This window comes from Leuciscus leuciscus, assembly GCF_965113295.1.
Source record: "Leuciscus leuciscus genome assembly, chromosome: 18".
NCBI classification, from domain to species: Eukaryota; Metazoa; Chordata; class Actinopteri; order Cypriniformes; family Leuciscidae; genus Leuciscus; species Leuciscus leuciscus.
In genome coordinates, this window is record NC_138742.1 from 28868419 (window position 1) to 28895824 (window position 27406).

Here is a 27406-nt window from a genome sequence, read left to right on the forward strand (position 1 = left end):
GACATGTCAAAATGCAGAGACCTTGCTGTCAAAACGACCCGCTAATGTCCCGAAAAAAGACACACAAGAACTGTAAACTATTTTAATTAGACTGCCCTTCCCCAGGCAGCGTCTGTCAGCTGATACGAGGCAAGGAATAAAACTAATGAGCCCAGAGTGTGTCCGACAGCAAGGAGAAACACGACTCACGCTGTTCTGGTGCAGGACCTGCAGGACTCGGTTCACGTTGTTGAGGGAGTGAACTCTGGTCGAGCCGCGCTCTTTGGTCTGAGAGAGAGAGAGAGAGAGAGACGGAGAGAGAGTTACTCCATACAGTCACGTTTAAGAGCTTCTTCATCTCACACCAGGGACATATTACTGGGAAAATTAAACACTTACAATGAAAATGCATGTGCACTAATAATCAACAGGTTAAAAATGATAAAGAAGATCGATGAAGATGAAGATGAAGCCTACAGCGGTCACCTCTCAGCTGTCACTCAAACTGTCTGTGTGTGTAATTCTAAAGTGTTTGGTTGAGGCTAAATATAAACGCATAGTTCAGACACATTACACACACACACACACACACACACACACACACACACACACACACACACACACACACACACACACACACACACACACACACACACACACACACACACACACACACACACTCACTCACCAGTGTGCTTCCAGTCAGTCCCTCCAGGAGGTCGAGGAGTTTTCTGCCGTCTCTCAGGTCAGAGAACATGTCTTTGATGGGCGTCTTCCCCGTCTAAAACACAGGACATTAAAGAAACATTAATACAATTCATATGTCAAGTCCTTCCTCAACAAAAAACAAGAAACCCACCGGTTTACTTACAGTGGTTCTGCACATTACTGGGATAGGGCTGTGCGATTTTGGCTTCCAACAATTATGAAAACAAGATAATCGAGGTAAAAAAGATTATTGTGAGTTATAAATGCTGTTGCTAAACTGCGGGACGCTCTTGATATTAAACAGTGTTATTAAAAGTGCATTAAGCTGCAAAGGAGTCACTGTTCCCCAGGCGTCTTTCTCAGAGACAGAGCCGAACGCGGATGAGCAAAGTGGGCTTCGGATACGCACCTAAACACAAAAAAAATTCGAAATGCTTTTTTGGTGAGTATTCACATAAACACGGTCGGTTATGTCTTGAGTAAACATACACATTTGAGAAAGAAACACATGTGTAACAGTATATTGGATCCTTGCATGAGCTCTTAAAGTGACGGCAGCCTAATAATCCTGGATAATCCTAAGGAAATCACTCGCTGGTCTTGACTGAATAACTTAAGTAGCTTTAATAAGGATTAATCTATATTTAATGTAATGTAGTGTTATTTTCCATTTGATTTTTGATTTATTCTCCATTGTAGGCTATAGTTATCTGGATACCACTGTTGAACCTAAAACACTGTTTATTTCATTTGTATTTTCGCTCCGTTATATTTTTGTCGGTTTTGTTTGTGATTTGTTTCTTTACTCTTCTTCTATTGCTGACTGTTGACATGTCTTCTGTAACTGTTTTGAGGACTTTTACTTACCGAGTATTGGTTTTAGCTAAAGTGCAGATAATTGTGAGATTTCAATTACATCTAAAATTACTCAAATCATGAAATAAGACTTTAATCGTATCAAACTGACCAATAATCATGATTTCAATATTGACCGAAAACAATCGTGATTATGATTTTTGCCGTAATCGAGGCGCCCTGGAGGATATACAACATTTTAACATCCGAACAATGACATGCAGAGACATCCCACCTCTCCCGGAAGGTCCGGGAGTCTCCCGAATATTGACAGAGGCTCCCTGAATTATATAAAATATCCCTGAAATCGAGCAAGCGAGAGAGAAACCCTGTTTCCACCAGATATTAAGATGATATTTCGGTGAACCGATCATAAGCGGTCAGCTAAGACTCATTACCGTTATACCGTAACACTTGTGTTCGGATTCTGTGGAGACCCTCGCCTCTCATTTCATCACACTGAACTACATCATTTCACTTTCGCCGCACAAATACTATTGAGTGAACGAACCCGTTAGGCAGCTTATGAGAATGAATATGATGTAGTGTAATGTATTATTCATTTCTTTAGTACTGTATTCATCGGTCAGGTGTAGTGTTGTTTTCTGGATGGGAAGCTTTTGTGCGTGTCCTCCTTCACATGAAAGTTTAAACAGCGTGCTCTCATTCATTATCATTAATTATGCGAGAGAGTGATTATCCCGAGACTGACCTCAGACACCAAACGCATCACTAAAACATGACTGCAGTATGTTCAGTGTACTTATGCAAATCAGCCTCCGTGATTCAAACAGATCGGTTCAATCCGGGCTTCTGATTGGATATTGTAGACAGAAAACTTGTTATGATTTAAAATAAGTGTTTTCTATGTAAATATACAGTAAAGTGTAATTTATGCCTGTGATCAAAGCTGTATTTTCAGCATCATTACTCCAGTCTTCAGTGTCACATGATCCTTCAGAAATCAGTCTAATATGAGGATTTGATGCTTAAGAAACATTGTTTGTATTGACTATATTCACAATACACTGCAGAACAGCCTTGAGTGGATTATTTCTTAAAAGGAGGAACACGAAAGTTTCAGATGTCTGCCAGAGCTTGAGTGGTTCTTGAGGAGACCAGCCATTAAAGCAGAAGTTCAGAAGTTCAGCATGAGCGGGGATCTTCGCTTACCTTGGAGAACTGAGCATTGATCCACTTCGTGAAAGTCTTCTTCTGTACAGCATCATGTTCGTCTGAAAGAGGAAGGAAACACGAGAGAGAGAGAAAATTACAACAGATTTTATGGCACATGGAAGGTGTGGGCGATATGATCAACATCTTATTTCACTACAACGATGCACATCACGAGATACTCTAGTTATATTTGTTGGTAACAAATAAGCTAATTACAAACCAAAGGGACTTTAAAATATAACAAAAATATGAATTAAACAACTTAGCTTTTTCAGGTACAATAGATTTATTTATTGAGGAGTTTAGAAATAGTAGAGAAATGAACAGAAATACTAAATATTGACAGAAATAAATAAAACCCTCATGAAAGTGTCAGTCAGTCTCTCGTCACTCTGCATGTGAACTGACACGTTTTCTTTATATTATAGCTGGCCACACAATTACAAATACAGCCCAGCATATTTCTGTAGAATTCAAACACATACTGTGTGTGTGTAGATATAATCCTTTCATCTACCAATGAAAGTGTGTTACCACCAACAATGCCTAAATGACTTCTGCAGACTTTCCACCACAAAAAACTCTGCAAAAGCCATGTGGGGCTGCTCTTAACTAGAGGCCTTTAAACTAGTTACTCATTGACGACGTTTAAACCGCAAGATACCTGGAGGTGCAAGTCAAGTATGGGACCAATAAGATGCTTCCTTGGACCTGTCAATCAAAGCTGACCCACGACAGGAGGAGGCGGAGTCTGTCTAACGCAGGATCAAGTCAAAACTTTACAGCATTGTGTCTGTTGTGTGTATATCCCTGTTTGAATCTAAACAGAGCCTGCGTGAGATCCTGTTACCAAGGCATAAGATCCCCCCCCCCCCCCCCACCACACACACACACACACACACACACACACACACACACACACGCAAAAGTGTTCATAACAAAAATCACTGTGTAAACCAGCTTGAACTCTAGAGGGATCAAAGGTTAAGACCACCAGCCTGCCGGGTCGCCTGAGCTTTGGTGTGTGTGTGTGTGTGTGTGTGTGTGTGTGTGTGTGTGTGTGTGTGTGTGTGTGTGTGTGTGTGTGTGTGTGTGTGTGTGTGTGTGTGTGTGTGTGTGTGTGTGTGTGTGTGTGTGTGTGTGTGTGTGTGTGTGTGTGTGTGTGTGTGTGTGTGTGTGTGTGTGTGTGTGTGTGTGTGTGTGTGTGTGTGTGTGTGTGTGTGTGTGTGTGTGTGTGTGTGTGTGTGTGTGTGTGTGTGTGTGTGTGTGTGTGGATGAGGGCCAGAAAGTCAGGAATGCACTGCAGGCAAGAGAGACGGTGTGAAAGAGAGTACACCACAACACACACATAACACACACAGCCCACCTAGCAGTGATAAATCTATCACACACAGGAAGAAACAGATCATCATCAGTGTCAACAATGCAATGTCACGGGTCATCTTCACACACACTCTACTCAACTAACGGCTCTGAATGGTCAAAAAAGGTGTTCAGGTAATAGTTATATATATATATATTATATCAAAATATATATTTTGAACAATGCCAGTAACCAGACAACTGTATAGTATTGTATATGCAATAGTATTTTTTCCTGTGGAAGTCAATGGCCACCGTCAACAGTCTGGTTACTGGCATTGTCCAAAATATCTGTGTTCGTGTTCAACAGAAGAAACTCATAAAGGTTTGGAACACATTATGAGTAAATTATGACAGGATTTCTGGGGAAATATCCCTTTACACATGTATGCCATCCAATTGTCATTACCAAAATGTAAAAAACAAACAAAAAAACTGTCTTAGTTACAATACCAAATTCTTTGGTCTCATATTCACAAAATAAATAAATATATGAATAAATAAATAAACAAATACAGTATATACATTATATATATATATATATACACACACACACACACACACACACCACGGTCAGAAACATGCAATGAACAACACACACATCCTGCTCTATCACACACACAAGCAAACACTTGCCTTTTATCTAAACCCTGACATTCCTAGAGTGACTCTGCAGCCCCACGCTCCACAAACACTGTGTGTGTGTGTGTGTGTGTGTGTGTGTGTGTGTGTGTGTGTGTGTGTGTGTGTGTGTGTGTGTGTGTGTGTGTGTGTGTGTGTGTGTGTGTGTGTGTGTGTGTGTGTGTGTGTGTGTGTGTGTGTGTGTGTGTGTGTGTGTGTGTGTGTGTGTGTGTGTGTGTGTGTGTGTGTGTGTGTGTGTGTGTGTGTGTTATATCTGAGTGTCCATCAAACTGCGCTGTTCATCGCTCCCTGACTGACTCTAGGCATGTGTGCCATGAATTACTTTGCGTCCTTTAGCAATCCAGCGACAATCTGAGGCCAAAGTTCCCAAAGCACCATCACAAAACTGTCATTAGGAGACTAATGATCTCCATGATTAGGAACAGGGCTCGGTTTAACAGCACTTTCAATGGGTACACAATTCCTATAAACCTATAATAAAGGAAAGACCTCAGACATTATATAGACACCAGAATATTGTATATCTCAAAAACTCATTTAAAAACAACTAAAAATGACAGTTTGTGTTCATTTCGATAGCTAGCTAGCTAGACGTGTGCTTGTTTCTGTGCATTTTGATTATGGCTGTGCAGTAACTGATTATATGAGATGATATGGGACATTCCATAATGCATAAAATTCCCATAATTGAGGCGGTGGATCCACCTCCACTGTGAGCTCCTGCCCGAGCTTGTCTGAAGGCAAACGGAGAAACCGTTCAAGGAAAACACTCGTTTACTAAAAGGAATTCAAAAACAGTCATATCACAAATAATATGACTTTAAGTACCATTGCCATGTAGACGTACAACAACACTCACAAATTCATCTCCAGTCCTCCCAGAGCATTTACTGAAACTAAACTGCAAAAACGACTCAATCAGAAGAAATCTTGGTCATGACATCACAAACTCATTAGCATATGACCGCCCACATTTACATATCCAAACCTACTCAGAATTCATCAACTTGACCCGCTCTGATGAACATTAACACAATGTTACTGCACCAAGTAAGCACAACGGAGCCAATCACAACGGAGGTCATTTGTATATAAAATTCTTAAAGGCACAGTAGCCAAAATTATTTCAGACAAACTTTTCAGCCAAAAGACTATTAGAAATATTGCTGTAAAGCATCAATACAGTCCCTTTAATAAGCAAACAGAGTTAATATTTTGCAATATTATTATTTCGGGTCAGGGAAACCCGAAACCTTTGGGTGAGAGACATTTAAGAGGTTACATCTGCACACTCGTGGAAAACATGCTTTGATACGTTTTATTTTTATTTTTTAAACTAGATCTTTATTGTAATTGACTTTTAGCAGTGAAATCTAACTGGCTAAAACACACTTAAAAAAAAAAAAAAATAATAAAATAATAATAATAATAAAAAAAAAATATATATATATATGTACATTGGTTGCACGTTTATTTAATGTTTTCTCAACATAATGTATCTACGTTCTTGTTGCCTAATTTGTGCATGTCAAATGAACATGATTTATGCATTTTATGTCACGTGAGCTCATGTAAATTTAACATGACATATGTTTTAAATGAAAGCTTTATCCAGTAGGTATATGGAGTTGTGTTTCAATAAATAAAGTCAAAATAAAATAAACCTGATAAAACTATGATAAAAAAAACTGATAAAATTAATCATGTCGAAAATATGAAATGCATGTTTAAAAATTCAACAGCCTCCCCACTGCCCTTTTTCTCAAATGCTCAGTTCTGAAAACACAGTCATATACACACAAACACACACAAAACCATCACTACAGATACACACACACACACACACACACACACAAAACCATCACTACAGATACACACACACACACACACACCTGTACATAGTGAAAAATACAGTTCTATAGCCGCCTACCTCTGAGTTTCATACTGTGTGTAGCCATTGAGTCATAAACCAACAGATGATGGAGAAAAGCAAAGAGAGAACAAGACGAGTTATCCAGTCCAACTAAACATTCCTCTCTCCTCTACACTCACTAATAGTAAAGAGTGACAGAAAACACACACAGAGAGACAGAGAGATAGAGAGGGAGAGAGAGAGAGAGAGAGAGAGAGAGAGAGAGAGAGAGAGAGAGAGAGAGAGAGAGAGAGAGAGAGGTGGGCAGTGGGCATGTATGTTGTGCTCCACTGGTAGAACACACACACGTCTCTGTGGAACGGCATCCCAGCATGCACAGGAGCGAGAGCATGACCGACTCTGTGGGTCACCCTGACAACCATATGCCAGGTCACCGTGACGACATAAGGGAATGTGATGGAATGGAATTTTGGAACTATAAACTTTCTTTGAAGAATAACTTAGAAAATCGAACTTTTGTAAAACACTCCCCCAGTCTGCCACAGAAAGCCCTGCCTCAAACACACAGCACTGGTTGAGTCAATGTTGCTGTGCCAGGCTTGTTATGATTGCTTTGTATTTTTTATTGTATTATTATAGACTGGAATATATAAATTCATATACACATTGGCATATACACTACCGTTCAAAAGTTTGGGGTCAGTAAGATTTTTTTATGTTTTTAAAAGAAGTCTCTTCTGCTCACCAAGGCTGCATTTATTTGATAAAAAATACAGAAATATTGTGAAATATTACAATTTAAAAGTGTAATTTATGTGTCACATGATCCTTCAGAAATCATTGTAATAAGATTATGTGAATAGTGGTTAAAAAAAACACAGCATTTGTCTGAAATAGAAAGCTTTTGTAACATTAAACACTACCGTTCAAAAGTTTGGGGTCAGTAAGAATTAATTTTTATTTCATTTTTGGGGAAAGAAATAAAAGAAATCAATACTTTTGTTCATCAAGGATGAATTAAACTGATCAAAAGTTACAGTAAAGACATTTATAATGTTACAAAAGATTATATTTCAAATCAATGCTGATCTTTTAAACTTTCTATTCATCAAAGAATCCTGAAAATTGTACAGACGAACACTCAGATACCCGTTACCACACACCCAAAACAGTCACATAAACTATTATACACACAAACATGACAAAGACACACAAACATCCAACAATAACTCAACTGTCTTCACAGACACACATCACTGTTCCATCACACAGACTGATGACTCTACACTCTCTAAATGTGTGTGTACAAGCACAGCTTAAGAACATCCAGAGTCGAATTGCAGCTGAAACACAAAATAAGAAAAGTGCAAAAGCGTTTGCTGAATCAGGAAGTAAAAAGAGTGCGCGCTTACCTAACTGAGGAAAAGAAAACTTCTTCCTGTGCTTTCTGAAAAAGCTGCGCTTTCTCCACGGCAACCACTTACTCATGTTCATAACGTCTGCTCCATAAAGGAGGAGAATGAGAGGATGGGGAGATATGCAGAGGAAAACAACATACAGGAACTTCAAAAGATGTCTGAGAAGAGTGATGCTGCTGGGTGCAATGCATGCTGGGAGTAAACAGAGAGAAACTGTGATGGGTTCCTCTCAAGCCGGTGCCTGTCAATCAAATGAAATTCACATCCTGTCAGAGTGACGCAGACATCTGACAGAAACACACACAATAAAACACTCAGAAAAGAGAGTAAACACACACAGGGCACTAGAAGCAATCATGCTAAAAATAACATCAACTTCCCGTTTTCTTTTTTTAAACACACACACACACGACTAAAACGTTTCTTACTCTTACACACAGACTGGTTCCTAGATGAAGTCATGAAGAGACTACAGCTGTGTCTCAAAACCTAGACATTTTAGCAGGAATACACATCTCAGATCCTTGCACGCTCACACTGGCTAAAACATATCCAGCTACAGTAACCACAAAACCAAGCATGTTTTGGGGTCCTATTTTATATTTTAAAACCACAGATGCAGAAAAACCCACTTTATATTTGCATAGCATTTGGAGGCTATTACATGGATAAAAGATGGATAGGCACAAAACTAGCAAGCTAGTAACCTCAAAATCTTGCAAGCTCGCATATTAGCGAGTAGCCTGACTAGAAAGTGTTATAGGCAAAAAACTAGCAAGCTAGTAACCTCAAAATCTTGCAAGCTAGCATATTAGCGAATAGCCTGACTAGAAAGTGTTATAGGCAAAAAACTAGCAAGCTAGTAACCTCAAAATCTTGCAAGCTAGCATATTAGCGAGTAGCCTGACTAGAAAGTGTTATAGGCAAAAAACTAGCAAGCTAGTAACCTCAAAATCTTGCAAGCTCGCATATTAGCGAGTAGCCTGAATAGAAAGTGTTATAGGCAAAAAACTAGCAAGCTAGTAACCTCAAAATCTTGCAAGCTCGCATATTAGCGAGTAGCCTGACTAGAAAGTGTTATAGGCAAAAAACTAGCAAGCTACTAGTAACCTCAAAATCTTGCAAGCTAGCATATTAGCGAACAGCCTGACTAGAAGGTGTTATAGGCAAAAAACTAGCAAGCTAGTAACCTCAAAATCTTGCAAGCTAGCATATTAGCGAACAGCCTGACTAGAAAGTGTTATAGGCAAAAAACTAGCAAGCTACTAGTAACCTCAAAATCTTGCAAGCTAGCATATTAGCGAACAGCCTGACTAGAAAGTGTTATAGGCAAAAAACTAGCAAGCTACTAGTAACCTCAAAATCTTGCAAGCTAGCATATTAGCGAACAGCCTGACTAGAAAGTGTTATAGGCAAAAAACTAGCAAGCTAGTAACCTCAAAATCTTGCAAGCTAGCATATTAGCGAGTAGCCTGACTAGAAAGTGTTATAGGCACAAAACTAGCAAGCTAGTAAACTCAAAATCTTGCAAGCTCGCATTTTAAAAAGTCACCTGACTAGAAAGAGTCGTTTGTCAAAAAACTAGCAAGCTATTAACTTCACAACGTTGCTCACTAGCATAGCGAGTCGCCTGACTAGAAAGTGTCAAAGGCATAAAACGATCAAGCTAGTAACCTCAAAACCTTGCATGTTAACATATTAGCGAGTAGCTTGACAATAAATATGCACAAACTTAGCAAGCTAGTAACCTCGACACCTTGCTCTTTAGCATATTAACATGTCACCTGAGTGACAGGCACAAAACTAGCAAGCAAGTAACCTCAAAATCTTGCTCACTAGCAAAGCGAGTCACCTGACTAGAAAGTGTCAAAGGCACAAAACTATCAAACTTGTAACCTAAAAACCTTGCATGTTAATGTATAAGCGAGTAGCTTGACTATAAATATGCACAAACCTAGCAAGCTAGTAACCTCGACACCTTGCAAGCTGGCATTTTAACAAGTCGCCTGAAATCGAGCGGCCCCCATAGATTGCGTTGGTGGGCATCACAGGTGTGAAGTGCATTTTTAAAATGTAGCAAAATAGCCACCTAGGCACTATTTTGGGCTTCCCGGGTGCAAAAATAATGTATATGTAGACCACATGTTCTCCACTAATTTCTTGAATCCCAGAGCACCATCTGTTGTGTTCCTATCGGGCACGAATGACTCATTACGGTTCGGGCAGGGCAGAGTAAATATCCGAGTCACTGCATGGGGTCTGAAAACACATGGCCTATGGATTCATTTGTTGACTCTGCTCTCCTCTGAGGTGTGACGAAGGTCAGGATGTGCCACGAACAACTGAACAATCACACACACACACATAGAACAGGAACAAAGAACTGCAGGAAGGTTGTTTTCACTTTCATTTTCACTTTCCAGTGCCTGTGAATGAAGGACATGAGGTTGGGTTATGTCACGTGACGTCCCTGACTGTAAGGAGCTGTCAAAAGTCCAAAGACAAAAAAAAAAAAAAAAACGTGAATTTCTCAGCCTAGGTTACACGGAAAACGAGTAAACATTGTTCATACTACCAAGGTTATAGATATGCTGAGGCAGACTCTAAACACAGCAGCAGGGTTACAGTGAAGAAAGAGAGAGTGGTGAATTTCATCTGGACTGAGCAGTGGAACAGGGCGTGGAGTGGTGCATGCTGGGAGTCACTTTACCCTAATAACACACACTACGCCCTCTTTGTCCCTCCATTCCTAGAGCATGAGAGAGGGAAAATGTGAATGTATCAGATGACTGTTCACCACTGAAGTCCAATGCTCATAAAAAAAATTGACACTAAATCTGTCCAATCAACTGCCCTTAATAAGTACCAACATCTCCACTTGATATTTTGCCGTTGACTTGCTGATGTTTTCTGTTGTTTTTTGTTTTCTAATTTGTGAATTTCATTTGCATTTCAGGGAGCAGTTCAGGAAAGGAACGGTTCACACAAAAGTAAATATTTTGTCATAATTTACTCACCCTTGTGACATTATAAACTGGTATGACTTGATATAAATGCACTTTAAAAGTTATTTGCTGAAAATCGTCCCCTCCGTCACATCTCATGCATGTTAGTGCATATTCAAACAGAGTCATACAGGTTTGGAACAACATTAAACTGAGAACTGTTCTTTCAACTTATTTAGAGGTTACATTTAATTATTTTGGAATAATTCAAATATATAATAGATATTGTAGTATAATAATTTATCCAAAAGTAATTAATAGTTCATAATATTTCATAAATCATCTGCATGTCCTCATAATGTAGGGGGCGTGGCCTGAAAGCTGAAAACACACTACAGTATAAAGACTTCGGGTCCTCATAATCAGTTGGCGTGTAACACAGTCATTCCTAATAGACACTTTGGTGGGTTGAATTTTATATATAATATATACATTTTTCAATTGTAGTCTTTTAATAAGGCATCTGAAATAATAAACTAAGTGCAATCTAGTGTTGTCAAAAGTATAGATTTTTCTATACATATTGATACAGAAATATCTGAAACGCTTCTAACACTCATTTTCCACAGAATAGACACACGACACCATCTGCTCATTCTCTCTCTCTCTCTCTCTCTCTCTCTCTCTCAGCGAGTGACACACAAACCCGCCTCTCCTCACTCACTCGTTTCATTTGATCCAGATGAATAGTGTTACAGGGCTTGAATTTAGGCGTGTATTGCGTGTATTGCGCATAATTTACTCATTCCCGCACATTTTGTGCTCACGAGTCACACCCAAAGTGAGCCGTCGTTCAGTACTGAGCAATAATATTGAGTTATTTTTATTGCACTTAAACAGTGAAATACACACAAAATAATGATGTCAAATGCCGGTCTTGGAGAGTATTCACGCAAACACAGTCAGTTATGTTTTGAGTGAACGTAAACCATTGAGAAAGAAAACGCATGTGTATCAGTGTAATGGATCTGTGTGTCAGGTCTTAAAGTGACAACAGCCTAATAAACCTGCTGACAAATCATGAGATAACATTAATAATATCTATAAGGGAGTTTTTCCCCATGGTATCGATGTCAGAATTGTGGCCAGTGGAAATGCTGAGTGGCGAGTAACGTTGAAAAGCCACAAGCCACAGTGGCTGGCGAGCAAAAAAGTTAATGTCAAGACCTGCTCATAATGTAGTTCAAACCAGTACACACACACACACACACACACACACACACACACACAGAGAGAGAGAGAGAGAGAGAGAGAGAGAGAGAGAGAGAGAGAGAGAGAGAGAGAGAGAGAGAGAGAGAGAGAGAGAGAGAGAGAGAGAGAGAGAGAGAGAGAGAGAGAGAGAGTTTACATATTATCCAAAGAAGAAGTTCAATCAAATCTGAAGTGTTCTCTACCAAGTTCACTGACCTTTAGAACAAATTAACTGTGTATGTGTATGTGTGTGTGTGTGTGTGTGTGTGTAGAGAGAGAGAGAGAGAGAGAGAGAGAATGACAGTGTGTAATGAGTTATGTGTGTTGGTGGAACAGCCATTGGAAAACCGCAGTGAATCATTCCACATACCCCAACCTGTAGCCGTTCAGTGGATGTGAAATCACACACACACACACACACACACACACACACACACACACACACACACACACACACACACACACACACACACACACACACACACACACACACACACACACACACACACACACACACACACACACACACACACACACACACACACACACTTCAAAACTTTATTTATATATTGTTATACTGTTATACAAATGAGGATGTCTACAAAAGGAGGTTGTCAGGTTTAGCTCACTTCTGGGTACAGATGTGTCTCAAAATATGGTTAAGTAGGTACACACACACACACACACACACACACAATCTCTCCATAATGACAGCTCTGAGTATATGAATATAGACTTTCCCTTTCTCAGCTCACCACACCCTCCTCAGATATTCACACACACACACACACACACACACACACGGGTGGTGACATAAGTTACCATGAGAGAATTCTCTCCATTTCTGCTATCCTTCCTTTCTTTCTTGTCTCTTCACTGCTTGCGCTCTTATTAGTGCTGTTTACCAAGTCAAACATCATCATTACAACTGCTCATACATATGGCAATGGTTTGACCAAATCCTAAACCCCAAGTTACTTCAAGGCCTTTTTACACCAAGACGAATGTTCGGAGAAAATAATAAACATCTGGAGAAGATGGAGCAATATGGAGAAGTGTTCAACTCTCTTTCCCAACACTCAACCATTATAGGCATAAACACACACTTTCAGACATCTACACGCACTAAATATTTACAGAAAATGACGGAGAGATGTCACAATTTTGACAGTATATTGATTGTTTATGTTTCTACGGGTGTTGTGCAGCGATACACAGATCTGTGCGCTGAAGCGGTCATAACCATACTTTATGGTAAATAAATAAAACATTGCTAAATATAATAAAACACAGCATCAAGGACCATCCATTTCATAATAATATTTATTTCAAAATGAAGTGGCCACTGAATAGCTGTTTCCCTCTCAGTGTCAGATGAATAACACAATTCACTCTGAGGGTGTAAATCAGGTCTACATATTTCACACGGTGACGTTTAGCGTGGACACACACACACACACACACACACACACTCTCAAGATGGAGTTTAATGAGGCCCAAAACAATAGGCTGTGCTTCCTGCTTCTATTACTACTGTTTCCCATTCAATAATATCCTGAATACATCCTGGTCACACACACACAAGCTGGCCAATGACAGCAGCAGAACAGAGAGAAAGAGGTGTGTGTGTGTGTGTGTAATGAGATCGCCTTGGGTGAATTTCCTTTATTTGCTTCCATGGTTTTCCATGGTTGAAGGTTTCAGGTGACACACAAACACATGGTGTCCGTTTCACAAGAACAATCTCAGGTAATAAGGTCACCGAACTCTCGGCAGGGTGTCAAAAGCACGATCTACTGGGTCAATCTTGCCCTTTACCCAGCATGCTCTGCAAAAAACCTGAGTCAGATGGGAGATACGGAGATAGTTTGCGATATAAAGTTGCATTGAGAACTGTAAAGTCACGTTGTGAGATATGAAGTCGCAATGACTCTCTCCTTCACACTTCCACACTTTCACGGAGTAATACGCAAGATGTTTGATATGAAAGGACACACTGCTGATCTGACAACACAGTGCTCAGTTTTATCGCACAGTGAATTCAATGAGCGCTTGATGCACATCTCACACAAAATCTGAACGCTTCCCAAAAACTGGCAAGCTGTGATTTGATTGGCTAGTTTCTGTGGCTCTAGTTGTACAGGGTTTTACTAAAAAGTTAGTGGTATCGAGTTGAAATGTATTTACAGCACTTGCAAGGCAGACCTGGTTTGATATTAAATGAGTATTGCTATATCTATTTTATGTTGTTTTTTTTAATTCATTTATTATTTATACTAGGAAATTTAAGATTGAAGCTCCATCACCAAGAACGATAACTATAATGATAAGTAAAACAATAAAGTTGCAATAATCGCTCTAATTCTGTGAAACTGACACAGAGGAACAATATTGTTGGAATCACTTTCAGAACTATTTATTTTCCAGCTTTTCCAACGATAACAACACTGACAGCCAATCAGAATCCATCTTGCTTTAAAAGCTCAAGCATTCTAATATTTTTATAGTTTTTAGTGTGAATGGCCATTTATGTATAATGAGATCTATAATGAGATCTATATTAGCATCCACACCTATGGACAATGTTGTTCTGTTTATTATAAGCATGTGCTGATGTCATGCAGCTTTAAATGCTTGAGCTCGTCGACTGGATTCTGATTGGCTGTCAACATTCATCAGCTGGAAAAAAAATCCAAATTGTGAAAAAATTGTGTTGTTGGTGTTATAGTTGTGGTGTGAACTTGACTATTATCATTGAATTTGAGTGATTATTAAATGGATAATGATTTTTTTATTTTTTTTTTTTTTATTTACATTAATCGAATGTTTAATATCAAAATTGACAGCGATGATGACATCATAACTGGCATGCAATACATCCAATCTGAATTCTTCTGATTGGTCTTTTTTCTTTGCATTAAGTTGCATACTAAGTTTCTAAGTTAATAAATACAAATGTCTGATGGACAAGCCAGTTTGGTGTGGTTTCCTTTACACACACAAGCACAACCTAAAACACAAACTTCCCTAAAACTTCACCCATATTCTTTTGCTGCCCTGCAGGCACCGGTATTTCCTTCAAGATATGTAAATCAGAGGAATCCAGGAAGAAAAAACAAACGCAACTGTGGTTGGAAGCCTTGTATATCACTCAGACAGTCTCAGCAGTTTTTGGGCAGAATAATCTGCAAACCGGACCAGACTATCCAGACAGTCCGAGTCTAGTAAAGGCAGTGGAGCTGACAGACAGATCTGGCCATGAGCGCTGCTTATATAACACTTGGCTGCAGTAAAGGAACCGTCTCGCCTCGCTTTACAATACAGTCTGTGTGTGTGTGTGTGTGTGTGTGTGTGTGTGTGTGTGTGTGTGTGTGTGTGTGTGTGTGTGTGTGTGTGTGTGTGTGTGTGTGTGAGAGAGAGAGAGAGAGAGAGAAAGAATGTGAGTATATTTGGATGGGGGGACATAGATGAAAGAGAGACACAGAGACGTGGAAGAAAAGACGTGTTAAACAGAGGAGAGCTTCAGTGTGTGTGTGTGTGTGTGTGTGTGTGTGTGTGTGTGTGTGTGGTTGAAGCCCCTGTGTGAGCTGGCAGAGCTTCCGACCTGTGCAGAGAACAAATTAGTTCAGACAAATTAGAGTAGAGAGAATGTGCCCACACCAGGACTACATTACCCAGCATGCATCGGGGTAATGTAAACAACAATCTACACTAGCATTCCTTTTTGAAAGAAATTCATACTTTTATTCAGCAAGGATCCAATAAATTGATCGAAAATGGCAGTAAAGACATTTATAATGTCACAAAAAAAAAATTTTTGAACTTTATTTTCCTGAAAATGTATCACAATTTTCAACATTGATGATAATAATAATCAGAAATGTTTCTTGAGCATCAAATCCTCATATTAGAATGATTTCTGAAGGATAATACATCCTTATGCATCGCTTTCTGCCAGGACTTTTACATACTTTTCTCAACTCAGTGAAGTGACGTCGGTGTCCGGGTTAGCGGTAGCATTAGCCGTCAGGCAAGTGTTATTTAAATAAACTCCTGATGTACTTACAAACTTTTCAATGCCTCGTTTTATGAGTGCAGAACCTATTTGTGCTACTGTAGAAGTCTGGTACCATTCTGGGCATTATTAGTGGGGTATTTTACGAGATACATCCTTGGATCCATTAGCGCCTGCACTAAGCCATTCGGCTGATATCTCTAAATAAGCTTTAACTTTAATAATGTTCAACCAACGGAAAAAAGGCTTCTAGGGGGGGGGATGTTTAAGCACATTTATTTGTTGTTTATTTGCTCTATAACAGGCAAACTGGCCTAAAACAAAAAATATCTGTAGCCGTTTGAAATTAGAGGCAACCACTGAATTAAATCATGATCCAAACAAGGATGCTACTCACATGTAGCACGGACAGTCATTTTTTATTTAAACTAGATTGTATCATTTCCAAGATTTACAGCAAAAACCAAATGGTCTTTGTGAAATTCTGCTACATAAAACACCTGCACAAAACCAAAACAGCAGATTGACTGAATGAAAATGCAAATTCGCTCTCTGCCAGTAGGTGGCGCTTATGAAACAGCAGAGGTTTGGGTACGGCTGTACACAAAGCATAAACACTACTTTATACAGAGGTACGAGGAAAACAAAAATGCCATAGAAATTTTCTAAAGACAGTCAGTTCCCTTCGGAGATACTTTTATATAAACGCAATTATTCTACGACGGGAAGATAGTGTTCTCTCTTCAGCATGTCCCGTCTCTGGCCTGTGTTAACGTCCCGTTTACAGACTTCGTAATATTTTCGTACAAATTACATTTGCAAGACCAGAATAGAGATCAGCCACCAAAAAAATAAAAAATTATAAATAAAAAAATAAAAAACATTCGGTCAACTGATGCATCTCTAATAGTTTGTTCTGTTTTCATGAGACATTTAGATTGATTTATTAGAAACAGATTACACCAAAACATTAGACCGGTGTGGTCAAACAAAACTATTTCATAACTGACAATCAGTGTTGCTCTACAACCATTGCTACAGGAAAAACACCTGAAAAATATGGGAGAAAATGTTTGTAAACCTTTTGATCAGAATTTCTGTTTGTAATAAATACTACTTATTTTGCATCATAACTCAGAAAACCAAGTGGAAATACAGATCTGCTCACTGATATTGATTTGATTGGTACTAACAAGAGTTTGCCTGTAAGGATAGGATTTTTTCCTGACACCACAAGCCTAGCCAAAAACCAGCGATTAGTTGATTAGTTAGTTCAACGTGGCTTGTTGTAAAAATGAGTGGGTTTCCAGGCGGACTGGTAAAACCTGTGCAATCTGACGAAGGAAGTTGCATAAAGTCTATCAGCTTTCCAGACTGAGAAGGCACTTCCCTTTTGTGTGTGCAATATGTAGTCGGTCACTGGACAGTCATCAGTGACTAGTTGATAATTAAACTAAAATCTTACCCACAACAGTGGCATTGACCTAGAAACCTTACCGGAAAACCCTGAATCCAACACACACACACATTAAACATCATCACACAAACAAGCTGTTAATAGCTACAGAATGAACAATGCTGGTCAAATCAAAATGCAGCAGTGCTCTAATAAACACTCATACAAAATGTGCAAACATGTACTTTTACTTTTACATTTAAGGCTTGTCACTGGGGCAGTACCCTTAAATGCACAACTCTGTACCTCATCTACCCCTAAAAGGTTCATAGTAGTACCTTAAGGGTACATGTTACCCTGCTAATAGGCACATTTTAGCAAAGTTGACAAGCTGTTGTATAGTTTTTCTGGTTTTCAGAGGACTCTCAGGGTTACAGTTACTAAAGGACACTGACCTCTGTTTCATAACAGAGGAAAAGCTCCATTATTAAGTTGATGATTTCTTTGTTCCTCAGAAATCAGCTTGGTTTCTTGTTTTGGCTTTTCCATGAGTGCAATTTCACAGGATATAGTTTTACAAGGACTTCCTGTTCTCTCGTGTGTGTGTGTGTGTGTGTGTGTGTTAAAAGAGAAAGTTCAAAATGAATGTGTGTGTGTGTGTGTGTGTGTGTGTGTGTGTGTGTGTGTGTGTGTGTGTGTGTGTGTGTGTGTGTGTGTGTGTGTGTGTGTGTGTGTGTTAAAAGAGAAAGTTCAAAATGAATGTGTGTGTGTGTGTGTGTGTGTGTGTGTGTTTGTGTTTGTGTGTGTGTGTGTGTGTGTGTGTGTGTGTGTGTTAAAAGAGAAAGTTCAAAATGAATGTGTGTGTGTGTGTGTGTTTGTGTTGTGTGTGTGTGTGTGTGTGTGTGTGTGTGTGTGTGTGTGTGTGTGTGTGTGTGTGTGTGTGTGTGTGTGTTAAAAGAGAAAGTTCAAAATGTGTGTGTGTGTGTGTGTGTGTGTGTGTGTGTGTGTGTGTGTGTGTGTGTGTGTGTGTGTGTGTGTGTGTGTGTGTGTGTGTGTGTGTGTGTGTGTGTGTGTGTGTGTGTGTGTGTGTGTAAACTGATCCCTAATAAAGAGGTAGGAGAGCATCAGGCCCAGTGACTGCAGAGTAAACACTATGGGCCCTATTTTAAGGATCTAAGCTCATGGTCTAAAGCGCATGGCACAAGTGCACTTATGTCGGTCAGAATCCACTTCTGCTAGTTTAACGTCAGGAGAAATGGTCGTTGCGCACCCGGCGCTTGGTCTAAAAGGGTTGTCCCTATTCTCCTAATGAGTAATGGGTGTGTTTTGGGTGTAACGTGTAATCTCCCATTCCCTTAGAAAGCCAGTTGCGCTCGCAACATGGCGGATTCGCTATTTACCCGGAGGAATCGGCAAGTGTAAAGACTGAACGCTTCTCTAGCGAGGAAACGGATCAGCTCGTGTGTGAGGTTAAAGCAGACCATCTATGCTTTTGCTATTTAAATAAAGTGGCGCAGGAACTGAAAATAATAACCGTGTCAGGCTGAAACTAGCAAAACACACTTGTGTTGCGCCTGGCGCTGCATTGTGCTCAGTGTGTGATAGAGCCCTAAATATTTAGTTGGTAATTTCTAAAGTTATCTATAGTTCAATCTCTTTGGCCAAATATGCGATGATTGACAGTGATAACCATAGCAATGCCAGAATAGATCTGCGCATTAAGTCTTAGAGTGTAAATACAAATGAATACAGCTGTCACTTGTTCTATGTAATGTTTAATATGTTTTTAGGGATGTATCCCAGCCCTAATATCATGTATATCGGCTTTATATTACTACTACCCTGCTCTCAAAGATTTCTGCATCAGCAATGGCCATCAAAAAAAACAAATCAGCATAAGGTTAAATTCATCACCGGACACACCTTCATCACAGTGTTAATGATTGCTGTCGCTCACGTAACAATATCTGTAACACCACAGTTTATCACACATAAGATCCACGTTCACTTTACTCATACTGACCATACTTCAGTTGTGACAATCTCACAGTTCACTGAACTATAGTTAATCATTATTCCTCCAAAGAAAAACATAAACATAAGAGTTTCACGGTTCAAACTGACCTGAGGGATTTTATTAAAAGTCTCCTCACAACAAAAATCACATGATTCAATTAATATTCCATATCAAAACAAACAAAACAAGGCCTTACTTTAGCTGGCGAAAAAAAGAAAAAAAAACACGTGACTATCTCTCCCTCTACAACATTTTCCCTGGCCGCTCCAACCCAAGAAAACATAACTTTTGCCCGTTACTAGGAGACCAGAATCCTTACAGAAAGAAAGGCATTGTGGTCTGGAAAGACAAGCGCTGTAAATCCACTGCCACAGTGAAATTCCAACATTCCCAGAGAGAGAGAGAGATTGAGAGAGAGAGAAATTGAGAGAGAGAGAGAGAGAGAGAGAGAATACCTGACAGGAGACCACAGTCTGTAACCGTTAACACATATCCTGCAAAGCAAAACACAGATGTCCTAGGCTCTTCCTTTCATTCTAGTCTTTAAAGTCGCCCTTAAATCAAAATGTTTTTTGTGAAATATTGCAATATTTATTATAAATGATTTTTTTTATATACATGTGCACCGTAATCTTTAATCAAAGTAACATCTAGCTCATCTCTTCTCTTCTCTGATGATGCGTTTACTGGCGAGAGGGCGGGACTATAACGTGTCACTCACATGAGATCCACCAATAGCAAACCACAACCATTCAATCAATTCCCCATGGACAAAATCAAGCCCCGCCCTACATTTGTTCTTGTTCCAGAAGCCGTTTCACTCGGATATACGTCACAATAGGGAAGAAAAGGCTATCGCAACTTCTGCTTCATGCTGACTTAAACGTTGTAAAGTTCATGAATTATGAATTCAATTTCAGCAATAAAGCAACTCCACAGAAGGCAAAAGTGTCATTATTTTGCTCAAGTCAGTTCAATGTTTATTCATTGGTTGGTTGAGTTTTCCAACAAAATGGAAAAAAAAAGCTAAAAAGGCAAACATTTTAAAAAAGTTAAATGTCAAATTCAGAATCAGACAAATAACTGTCCATTAGGGGTGTGACGGTACATGTTTATGTCCTGAACTGTCAGGGTACAGACGTCACGGTTCGGTGCATACAGTCAGATGATGAAAACAGTCCCCAAAATACCGAACCGTGACTTCTGTCCCCCGTTACACCCCTACTGGCCATGCTGTACTACCTAGTAATAGTGAAAAGGCAGCTCAACAACACTTTGCTCTGCAGGTAATCTCAGTCTCACCTGATCTCCATTTGATGATGTCAGTGAATTGGTTGTTGTCTCCGCCCTCCGAGGCCTCTGACAGCGTGCCCACGCTAGCCATCTTCCTTCTCAGGAGTCACGGGTACGTCTGACACGCTCGAGTAGAAGTCCGGCTGTCCTTTACATGTACAGCCCACTGACAATCCCTGCAATAGAGCGGGATATGGGGATCAGCCTGAGCTCAAGGCAGTGCGCTGTGGAGAACCCTTTGAAATCCAATACTAGTATATTGTAGTCACGTGACCTCATTAAGTTACATCTTTAATTCAGAAGGTAGTCATTATCTCAGAGGGGAAAAAAATTTGGTTTCCAAGCAATTTTGTGACAAATATCTTAAAGTCCCCCGGTAGTCAATCATTTTATCCCTTAAAACTCATCTTTAAATGTTTTTTCTTTATGTCATGCCTTAAAATATCTTGAATGTAACTCAACACCCTTGCCTTACTTAGTATACGCGGTTCTATGAATATGCAAATGAGCCCCGCCTCCACTCACTCACTCAGGTCAGAGATCGTTGATGATCACACGTTGATCTGATTGTTTACAAGGTAGTTTGTGACGTCAGAAACACCAGCGATTTCAAAGCGTGTTTTTGAGACTGTCTTTGGTTCACTGCAGTTTTAAGGAGAAAATACTCAGAAATGGAGTCGACTTATGAATTTGCACATGGTTTGTCTTAAAGCATATTAAAAACACCACATAGACATATAAACAACATTAAAAGCTTGACTTTCACCACAGGGGGACTTTACATGTATTTTAGACTCCATTGTGGGATTCATCAGCACATGTAGTAGTGGGCCATTCCATGAATACAGGATATCCACATACTGTGCAATATAAGCTTACATACTGCATAATGCTCTTTGAAATGTTTACACAGACCACAGGAGAGGGAGGTAACCATGTGACCTTACTTTTCTGAACGAGTGCAAAGCGATGTGGGGGAGCTGGAAAGAACAGAGCAGGGAGAGGCCATGCCGTTTCTTTCCCAATCAAGTGAAACGGTTTCAACACGGGCGTATGAACTCTTCTAGGTCTTTCAGAAAGTGGGAAGAGGAGCGAACATAGACGGTTCAGCACTCCTCCAAACCGCTCCGAGAACTGCAGGGATGTCATGGCTTTGAGTGAATGTGGATCGGTGTGTGTTGAGCAATTCAACGGCATTACCAATTCAGTCCCATAAACAAGCATGATCTCATTGATGAAAACCTGTTTTCTTGAGTAAGTGTGAACTACTTCGAGTTCTCACTTTGATTCTTTACATCAACACCTCATTCTGAATCGAATTGTAATTGTTATACTGATTCAAATTCTGACTCTCGGCAATTCTATACCTCATTCTAATTCATATTCTGTTTCTAATAACATTTAATTTGATTATAACTTTCTGATTCTAATTTTGATTCTAATTCTTATGCCAACTTAAATTCTGATTTGAATTATAATTATTATACGGATTCAAATTCAGATTCTATACCTCATTCAAACTTGAATTCCTGGTTTTGATTTGAATTCTTAGTGATTCAAATCCTGATTCTCACCAATTTTTCATTCTAATTCTGACAATTTAAATTCTTATTATATTTTCCTCATGCTAATTATGATGCCAACTAAAATTCTGAATTGAATTGTTATTCTTACATCGCATAAAAATTCTAATAATAATTGTTTTGTGTTTATAATTATTCTAATTCTTACTAATTCCATTTCCAATTCTAAATTTGGATTCCAATACTGACTCTATTTAAGTTCAGATTCTAATTCACATTTATTTTAATTACTATAAGGTTTGATTTGATTCTATTTTTTACCTTACAAAAAAAAAAAATACTTGGAAAAAAAAGTCAAGAGAGAAAAGTCCAACTTGTAATTGTGTGAACTTGCAACGTCCATGAAAACGTTTATTTACACGACAACAGCGTTTTGAGGGCCGAAAACGGGTTTCAAAGTGGACGGTTTTGAAAACGATACCGTTATCGTCTCCATGTAAACAACAAAAACATGAAGTTGTGAAAACGGTGACGTCATACACATGTGTATTACATATTCAGTCTATAGACGTGCAGTGACATCGCCACCTACTGGCCTGGCATGAATAATACAGCGTTTTTAGTTGTTTTCATGAATCCGTGTAAACGGGGATCGTTTTGACTACGATGTCGTCTGTACGCAAGAAACGCGAAGGAAAACCTTTTCCATTTTTAGTACATCGTTGTCGTGGAAACGTACCCTCAGATAATGCAACTGAAACCGATTTATGACACTGCAGAATACACTGAAAAAAATTATTCATTGAATTTAATAAAAAAAATTATCGTAAGTGGTTGCACACAATTGATATTAGCTACATTTAAACAAATGCATTAAGTTGAACTAAAATTGATTAAGTTCAACTTAATGCATTTGTTTAAATGTAGCTAAAATCAATTGTGTGCAACCAACCACTTACGAATTTTTAAAAAAATAAAATTCAAAAAATCCTTTTTTTTTTCAGTGTACAATGATTATTTCATTACTTCAAAAGTTACATTAAAATGATAGTATTAAATGATGATTAAAACACCCTCTGGTCTTCACACTGGGCAGTGCAAGTCATGGCAGAGAGTTAGTGGTGTCTAAGGTTGACCTAAATCTACAGTGAGATCAACAGAGCAGGTAAAAACATCGGCCCTTCGGCACCAACCGGCAGATGCACAATCAGGAGTGAGATGTTATCACCACATTCAGCACCCATACCAGAGAACACCAGGTCCTGTGTGTGTGTGTGTGTGTGTGTGTGTGTGTGTGTGTGTGTGTGTGTGTGTGTGTGTGTGTGTGTGTGTGTGTGTGTGTGTGTGTGTGTGTGTGTGTGTGTGTGTGTGTGTGGGACAAGTTGTAACAGGAGCTGTCACCCAGCCAAACAGGTGACCATGCATTCATTCTGTAGCTCCCCCTACATTCCTTCCCTCAAAACACGCTCGCTGGTAACTGGTCAGGTCCACCACCAGCAGACTCTCAGAGCAGCTGATGGACGTGATGACGTCACCCATCAGTAATGAGGTAATGAGCAGGAATGTCGAGAGTCGCTGGAGAGAATAGAAACAAAACTCCCTCTGACAATTTACAGCACGTCTTGTCCAAGAAAGGCTGTGCTTCAGCTTCATAAATGTGTTGGCATGCAGCGATACTGGATGACGCAAACCTCTATCTTTAGATTCCTGCAAAGAAAACTTTGTGCCCCCATTTTCTCAACTTCCATCCCACCTAAAGCCTGCTTATGACTTGAAATAGCCAAAAACCTTGAATGTGCATGCATGCATGATTATACAAACTAGATGAAGTAGTCAATAGCTAGAATACTGTGTGCTCTGGATTATTATTATTTTTAAAGGCAACACCTACAGAAAAATGCCATTTTTAGAGGCAAAGCATGTGCCAAGTTGGTACCTGCATGAACCGGACCATAACAACTCAAACAACCCCCCCCCCCCCCCCCCAAAAAAAACATAACATAACACTGACCCTAAAAGACATTAACTTGGATAAATGACTCTAATCCCAAACAACCTTAACCTTGACAGGAGCCCAGACTAAACATATACAACTTTAATCAACTCAACTAACTCTAGCCAAGCCTAACTCTAAATAAAATCTTACTTTAACTAACCGTTACACTGTTGACAAAAGTTGCTGCCTGAAATTAAGTACAATCAACTTGGATGTTTAAGTCATTTCAACTTAAATTCCATTAAACTGACTTGAAAAATTAGTTGAATCTTGTATAACATAAAAAGTTGAAACTTTTTAAACTTAACTTATTTTGATGAGTTAAAACAATGTAAAATCATATGTTGTCACAACATATCGATCATATAATTTTTTACAGTACATAACTGTGACCCAAACTAAACCCAAACAAGTCTACCAAGCAAACACTAACTCAAAATCTAACTTTAACTCTTGCAATCCACGATAGTTTAAGTTTTCCTACAGTGCTTCCAACTAACTTCTAGTAACTGTAGGTCAGACAGACCGTTGGAGAAACCAAAAGAGCAAATAAGACTCAAGAGACACTTACAACATTTCCCAGACGCTTAGCCTTCATTCATCTGTGTGTTTATTTATTTAGTTTAACTTGTTTAGGTCATTTGGTCAGCCGTGTTCAGACGCTCATAATTCAACAAACATATCAAAGTTTTGCGAACATGATTTTAAAAGCAGCGGCTCTCACCTTACGTGATGAATCTCTCTCAGTGCAGTACAGTGACTTTATATCATTGAGTAAATAATGAATCATTGACTGTTATTAGGGCATGTTCAGCGCTCCACACTGCCAACTCGTCTAATGCTCCAGATCTTTCACGGGAGATTCACAACTCCATCCAGAAAACATCCCAAGTTATCCAACTCGATTGTTTTGGCGCTCCGGGAGTATTTCACTCCGCCACAAAGTTTCCTTTCCTCATGAATAACAAAAGGAGAGTTGCAGCGCGTCCCGAGCCACTCCACGAGCTCCGCCCACGCGCACAGCAGGAATGATGGACACGTGACGTCACGAGGCGCGCGAGCTCCAGGCGTGCTGGGTTGAATGACGAGCGCGTCCCCGTGTGGAATAGTGTGGACGCGCTCGTCATTCACGTCGGTGTCCAGCACTAAACGCTGCTGTTTTGAATTTCAGGATACATCTTTCTACTTTTTCTACAGTTTAAGAAATTCTATGAATATATTTTTATAAACTTTATAGGCCTAAAATGTATTTATAAATGCAATGCACTTTACGTAAGGAATAATTGACGACAGGCCGTTGAATTATTAGAAAAATAATGCACACCCGAGGTGGTAATGCGGTCACGACGCGAAGCGGAGTGGCCGTTACACCTCGGGTGTGCATTATTTTTCTAATAATTCAACGGCCTGAAGTCAATTATTCCGCTTATACTACAGTTACCACACCTCGAAACATTGTTCAGATTATGTATTTCAAGACGTTTGTAAAGTTAATTCATTCATCATTCATTCAAAAGTCATTAAAACGCTCTTGTATGTAGGACTAATTTCTTACGCATCTAATCCCATGCCTTCGTTGCTAATTCCAAAACGTCATTTCAGAGTTAGTAACGGAGGTTTGAGCCGCTGATAGCAGACTAATGCTGGGGACACACGACTAGCTGACACATTCTCTGACTGTTTTCATCGACTGCAGCAGATTTTAAACACCGACTTTGAACACAGACTGAACGCGCTGAACACGCGTTTGGGCATGATCAGTCATAAGTATCAAATTACATTCATAACCGGCCTTAAAGTGTGTTCCCGGCTTTATGCAGTTATTAATGCAGTTATTAGAGAGAGATGTTGCAATAATGAGACAGAAAAGCATGTGCGTCAATATTATTATTTATTAATTAATTCAATTCGTTTTAATTAATTCGTTCATTCTTTTTTTCTTTCTATTATTGACAGATGACAGACTAGCCAAATAAATGAAACCCAAAGCCCTTTTAACAAGTAGGCCTATCAATAATTATTTATTTGTTAAATTATCTGCAATAAAAATCCGTGCTGCAGGACTATCCATTTATTTAGCCTATATTCAGTTTAATTTTCTATTGATTAGATAGGACTTTATAGTTTATTTATTCAAATTAAACTGCATGTTTCTATTGATTGTGAAGCTAGACATTGAAAATTGCAGATCAAGCGCATGGGGCGAAATGCTTTTTCTTGTTATGAATTGTATCCTATTTTCCGTTATTACAGTTGACTACGCGAAGTGATATGGAACGGTAATGCGGTCAAGACCTGCCTGGAACTACTTTAGCCGTGCGTTTCCCTGAAAATAATGCACACCTTAGAACGTTCGTCAACCAATCAGATTCAAGCATTCAACGGCCCTGTAGTATAATGTACTATAATGCATTGCGCTTATGACAGCAACATAGTGTCGTCCCAGATTCGGGCCACAACTGGTAGGCTACATGTGGATTCCACCAGTACCAGATGTGGGCCGGATCTGGGCCGACACTGTGTTGCTGTCTGGGAAGACTAGCCGGTCTGGTCAGGCTAGCCGGTCTGGTCTGATCACACAGAAGAACTGCTGTAGCTCAGATTTATGAAAAATGTAATGCTGCACATGAAGAAATGTGTCAGAACCCACATAGAGCTTAAAGATTAACCCAGATTGGATTTGCATATGTTCTGGGGCCATTCTAGGATTTCACTATTAGGGGGAATAGACTGAAGGAATTGTAAAAAATAAATACAAATAAAATAAAAAAAAGATAACCATGCATATTTTATTTAATCATGTTATTTTGTATTATTTTATCATATTTTATGATACACACAAAACAAACACAATGCAGTCTGATTTATAAGATTAAGAAACTTAACAACTCCATATAACACACACGCCTGCAGCAACCCGTTCAAAAAAGAACAACAATATATTTTAGAAGCAATAT

At 39.2% G+C, this 27406-nt stretch overlaps 1 protein-coding gene and 1 long non-coding RNA gene across 8 annotated transcripts in view; one reads left to right on the forward strand and one right to left on the reverse strand.

The window, feature by feature from the left end:
• The window catches only part of utrn (utrophin), a gene marked incomplete at its 3' end in the record, with an annotated part of 239454 nt that extends 218101 nt beyond the window's left edge, over nucleotides 1-21353 (reverse strand). For 2 of the 7 annotated variants that reach the window (XM_082144953.1, XM_082144954.1), the window contains exons 1-4: nucleotides 20940-21348; nucleotides 2716-2777; nucleotides 668-760; nucleotides 190-267 (exon numbers count right to left, since the gene is read on the reverse strand). In XM_082144953.1, the coding sequence (XP_082001079.1) occupies nucleotides 190-267; nucleotides 668-760; nucleotides 2716-2777; nucleotides 20940-21021 (315 nt within the window). In that variant the 5' untranslated portion in view covers nucleotides 21022-21348. Of the gene's footprint in view, nucleotides 1-189; nucleotides 268-667; nucleotides 761-2715; nucleotides 2778-6652; nucleotides 6809-8007; nucleotides 8752-20939 lie in introns of those variants that run through there. The other 5 variants (XM_082144951.1, XM_082144949.1, XM_082144950.1 and 2 more) reach the window with 5 other exon arrangements.
• Nucleotides 21354-23426: 2073 nt separating this feature from the next.
• LOC309480020 lies at nucleotides 23427-24424 on the forward strand. The gene is made up of 2 exons (XR_014199507.1): nucleotides 23427-23751; nucleotides 23836-24424. It is a non-coding gene; the product is annotated as an uncharacterized lncRNA (long non-coding RNA).
• Nucleotides 24425-27406: the final 2982 nt, after the last annotated feature.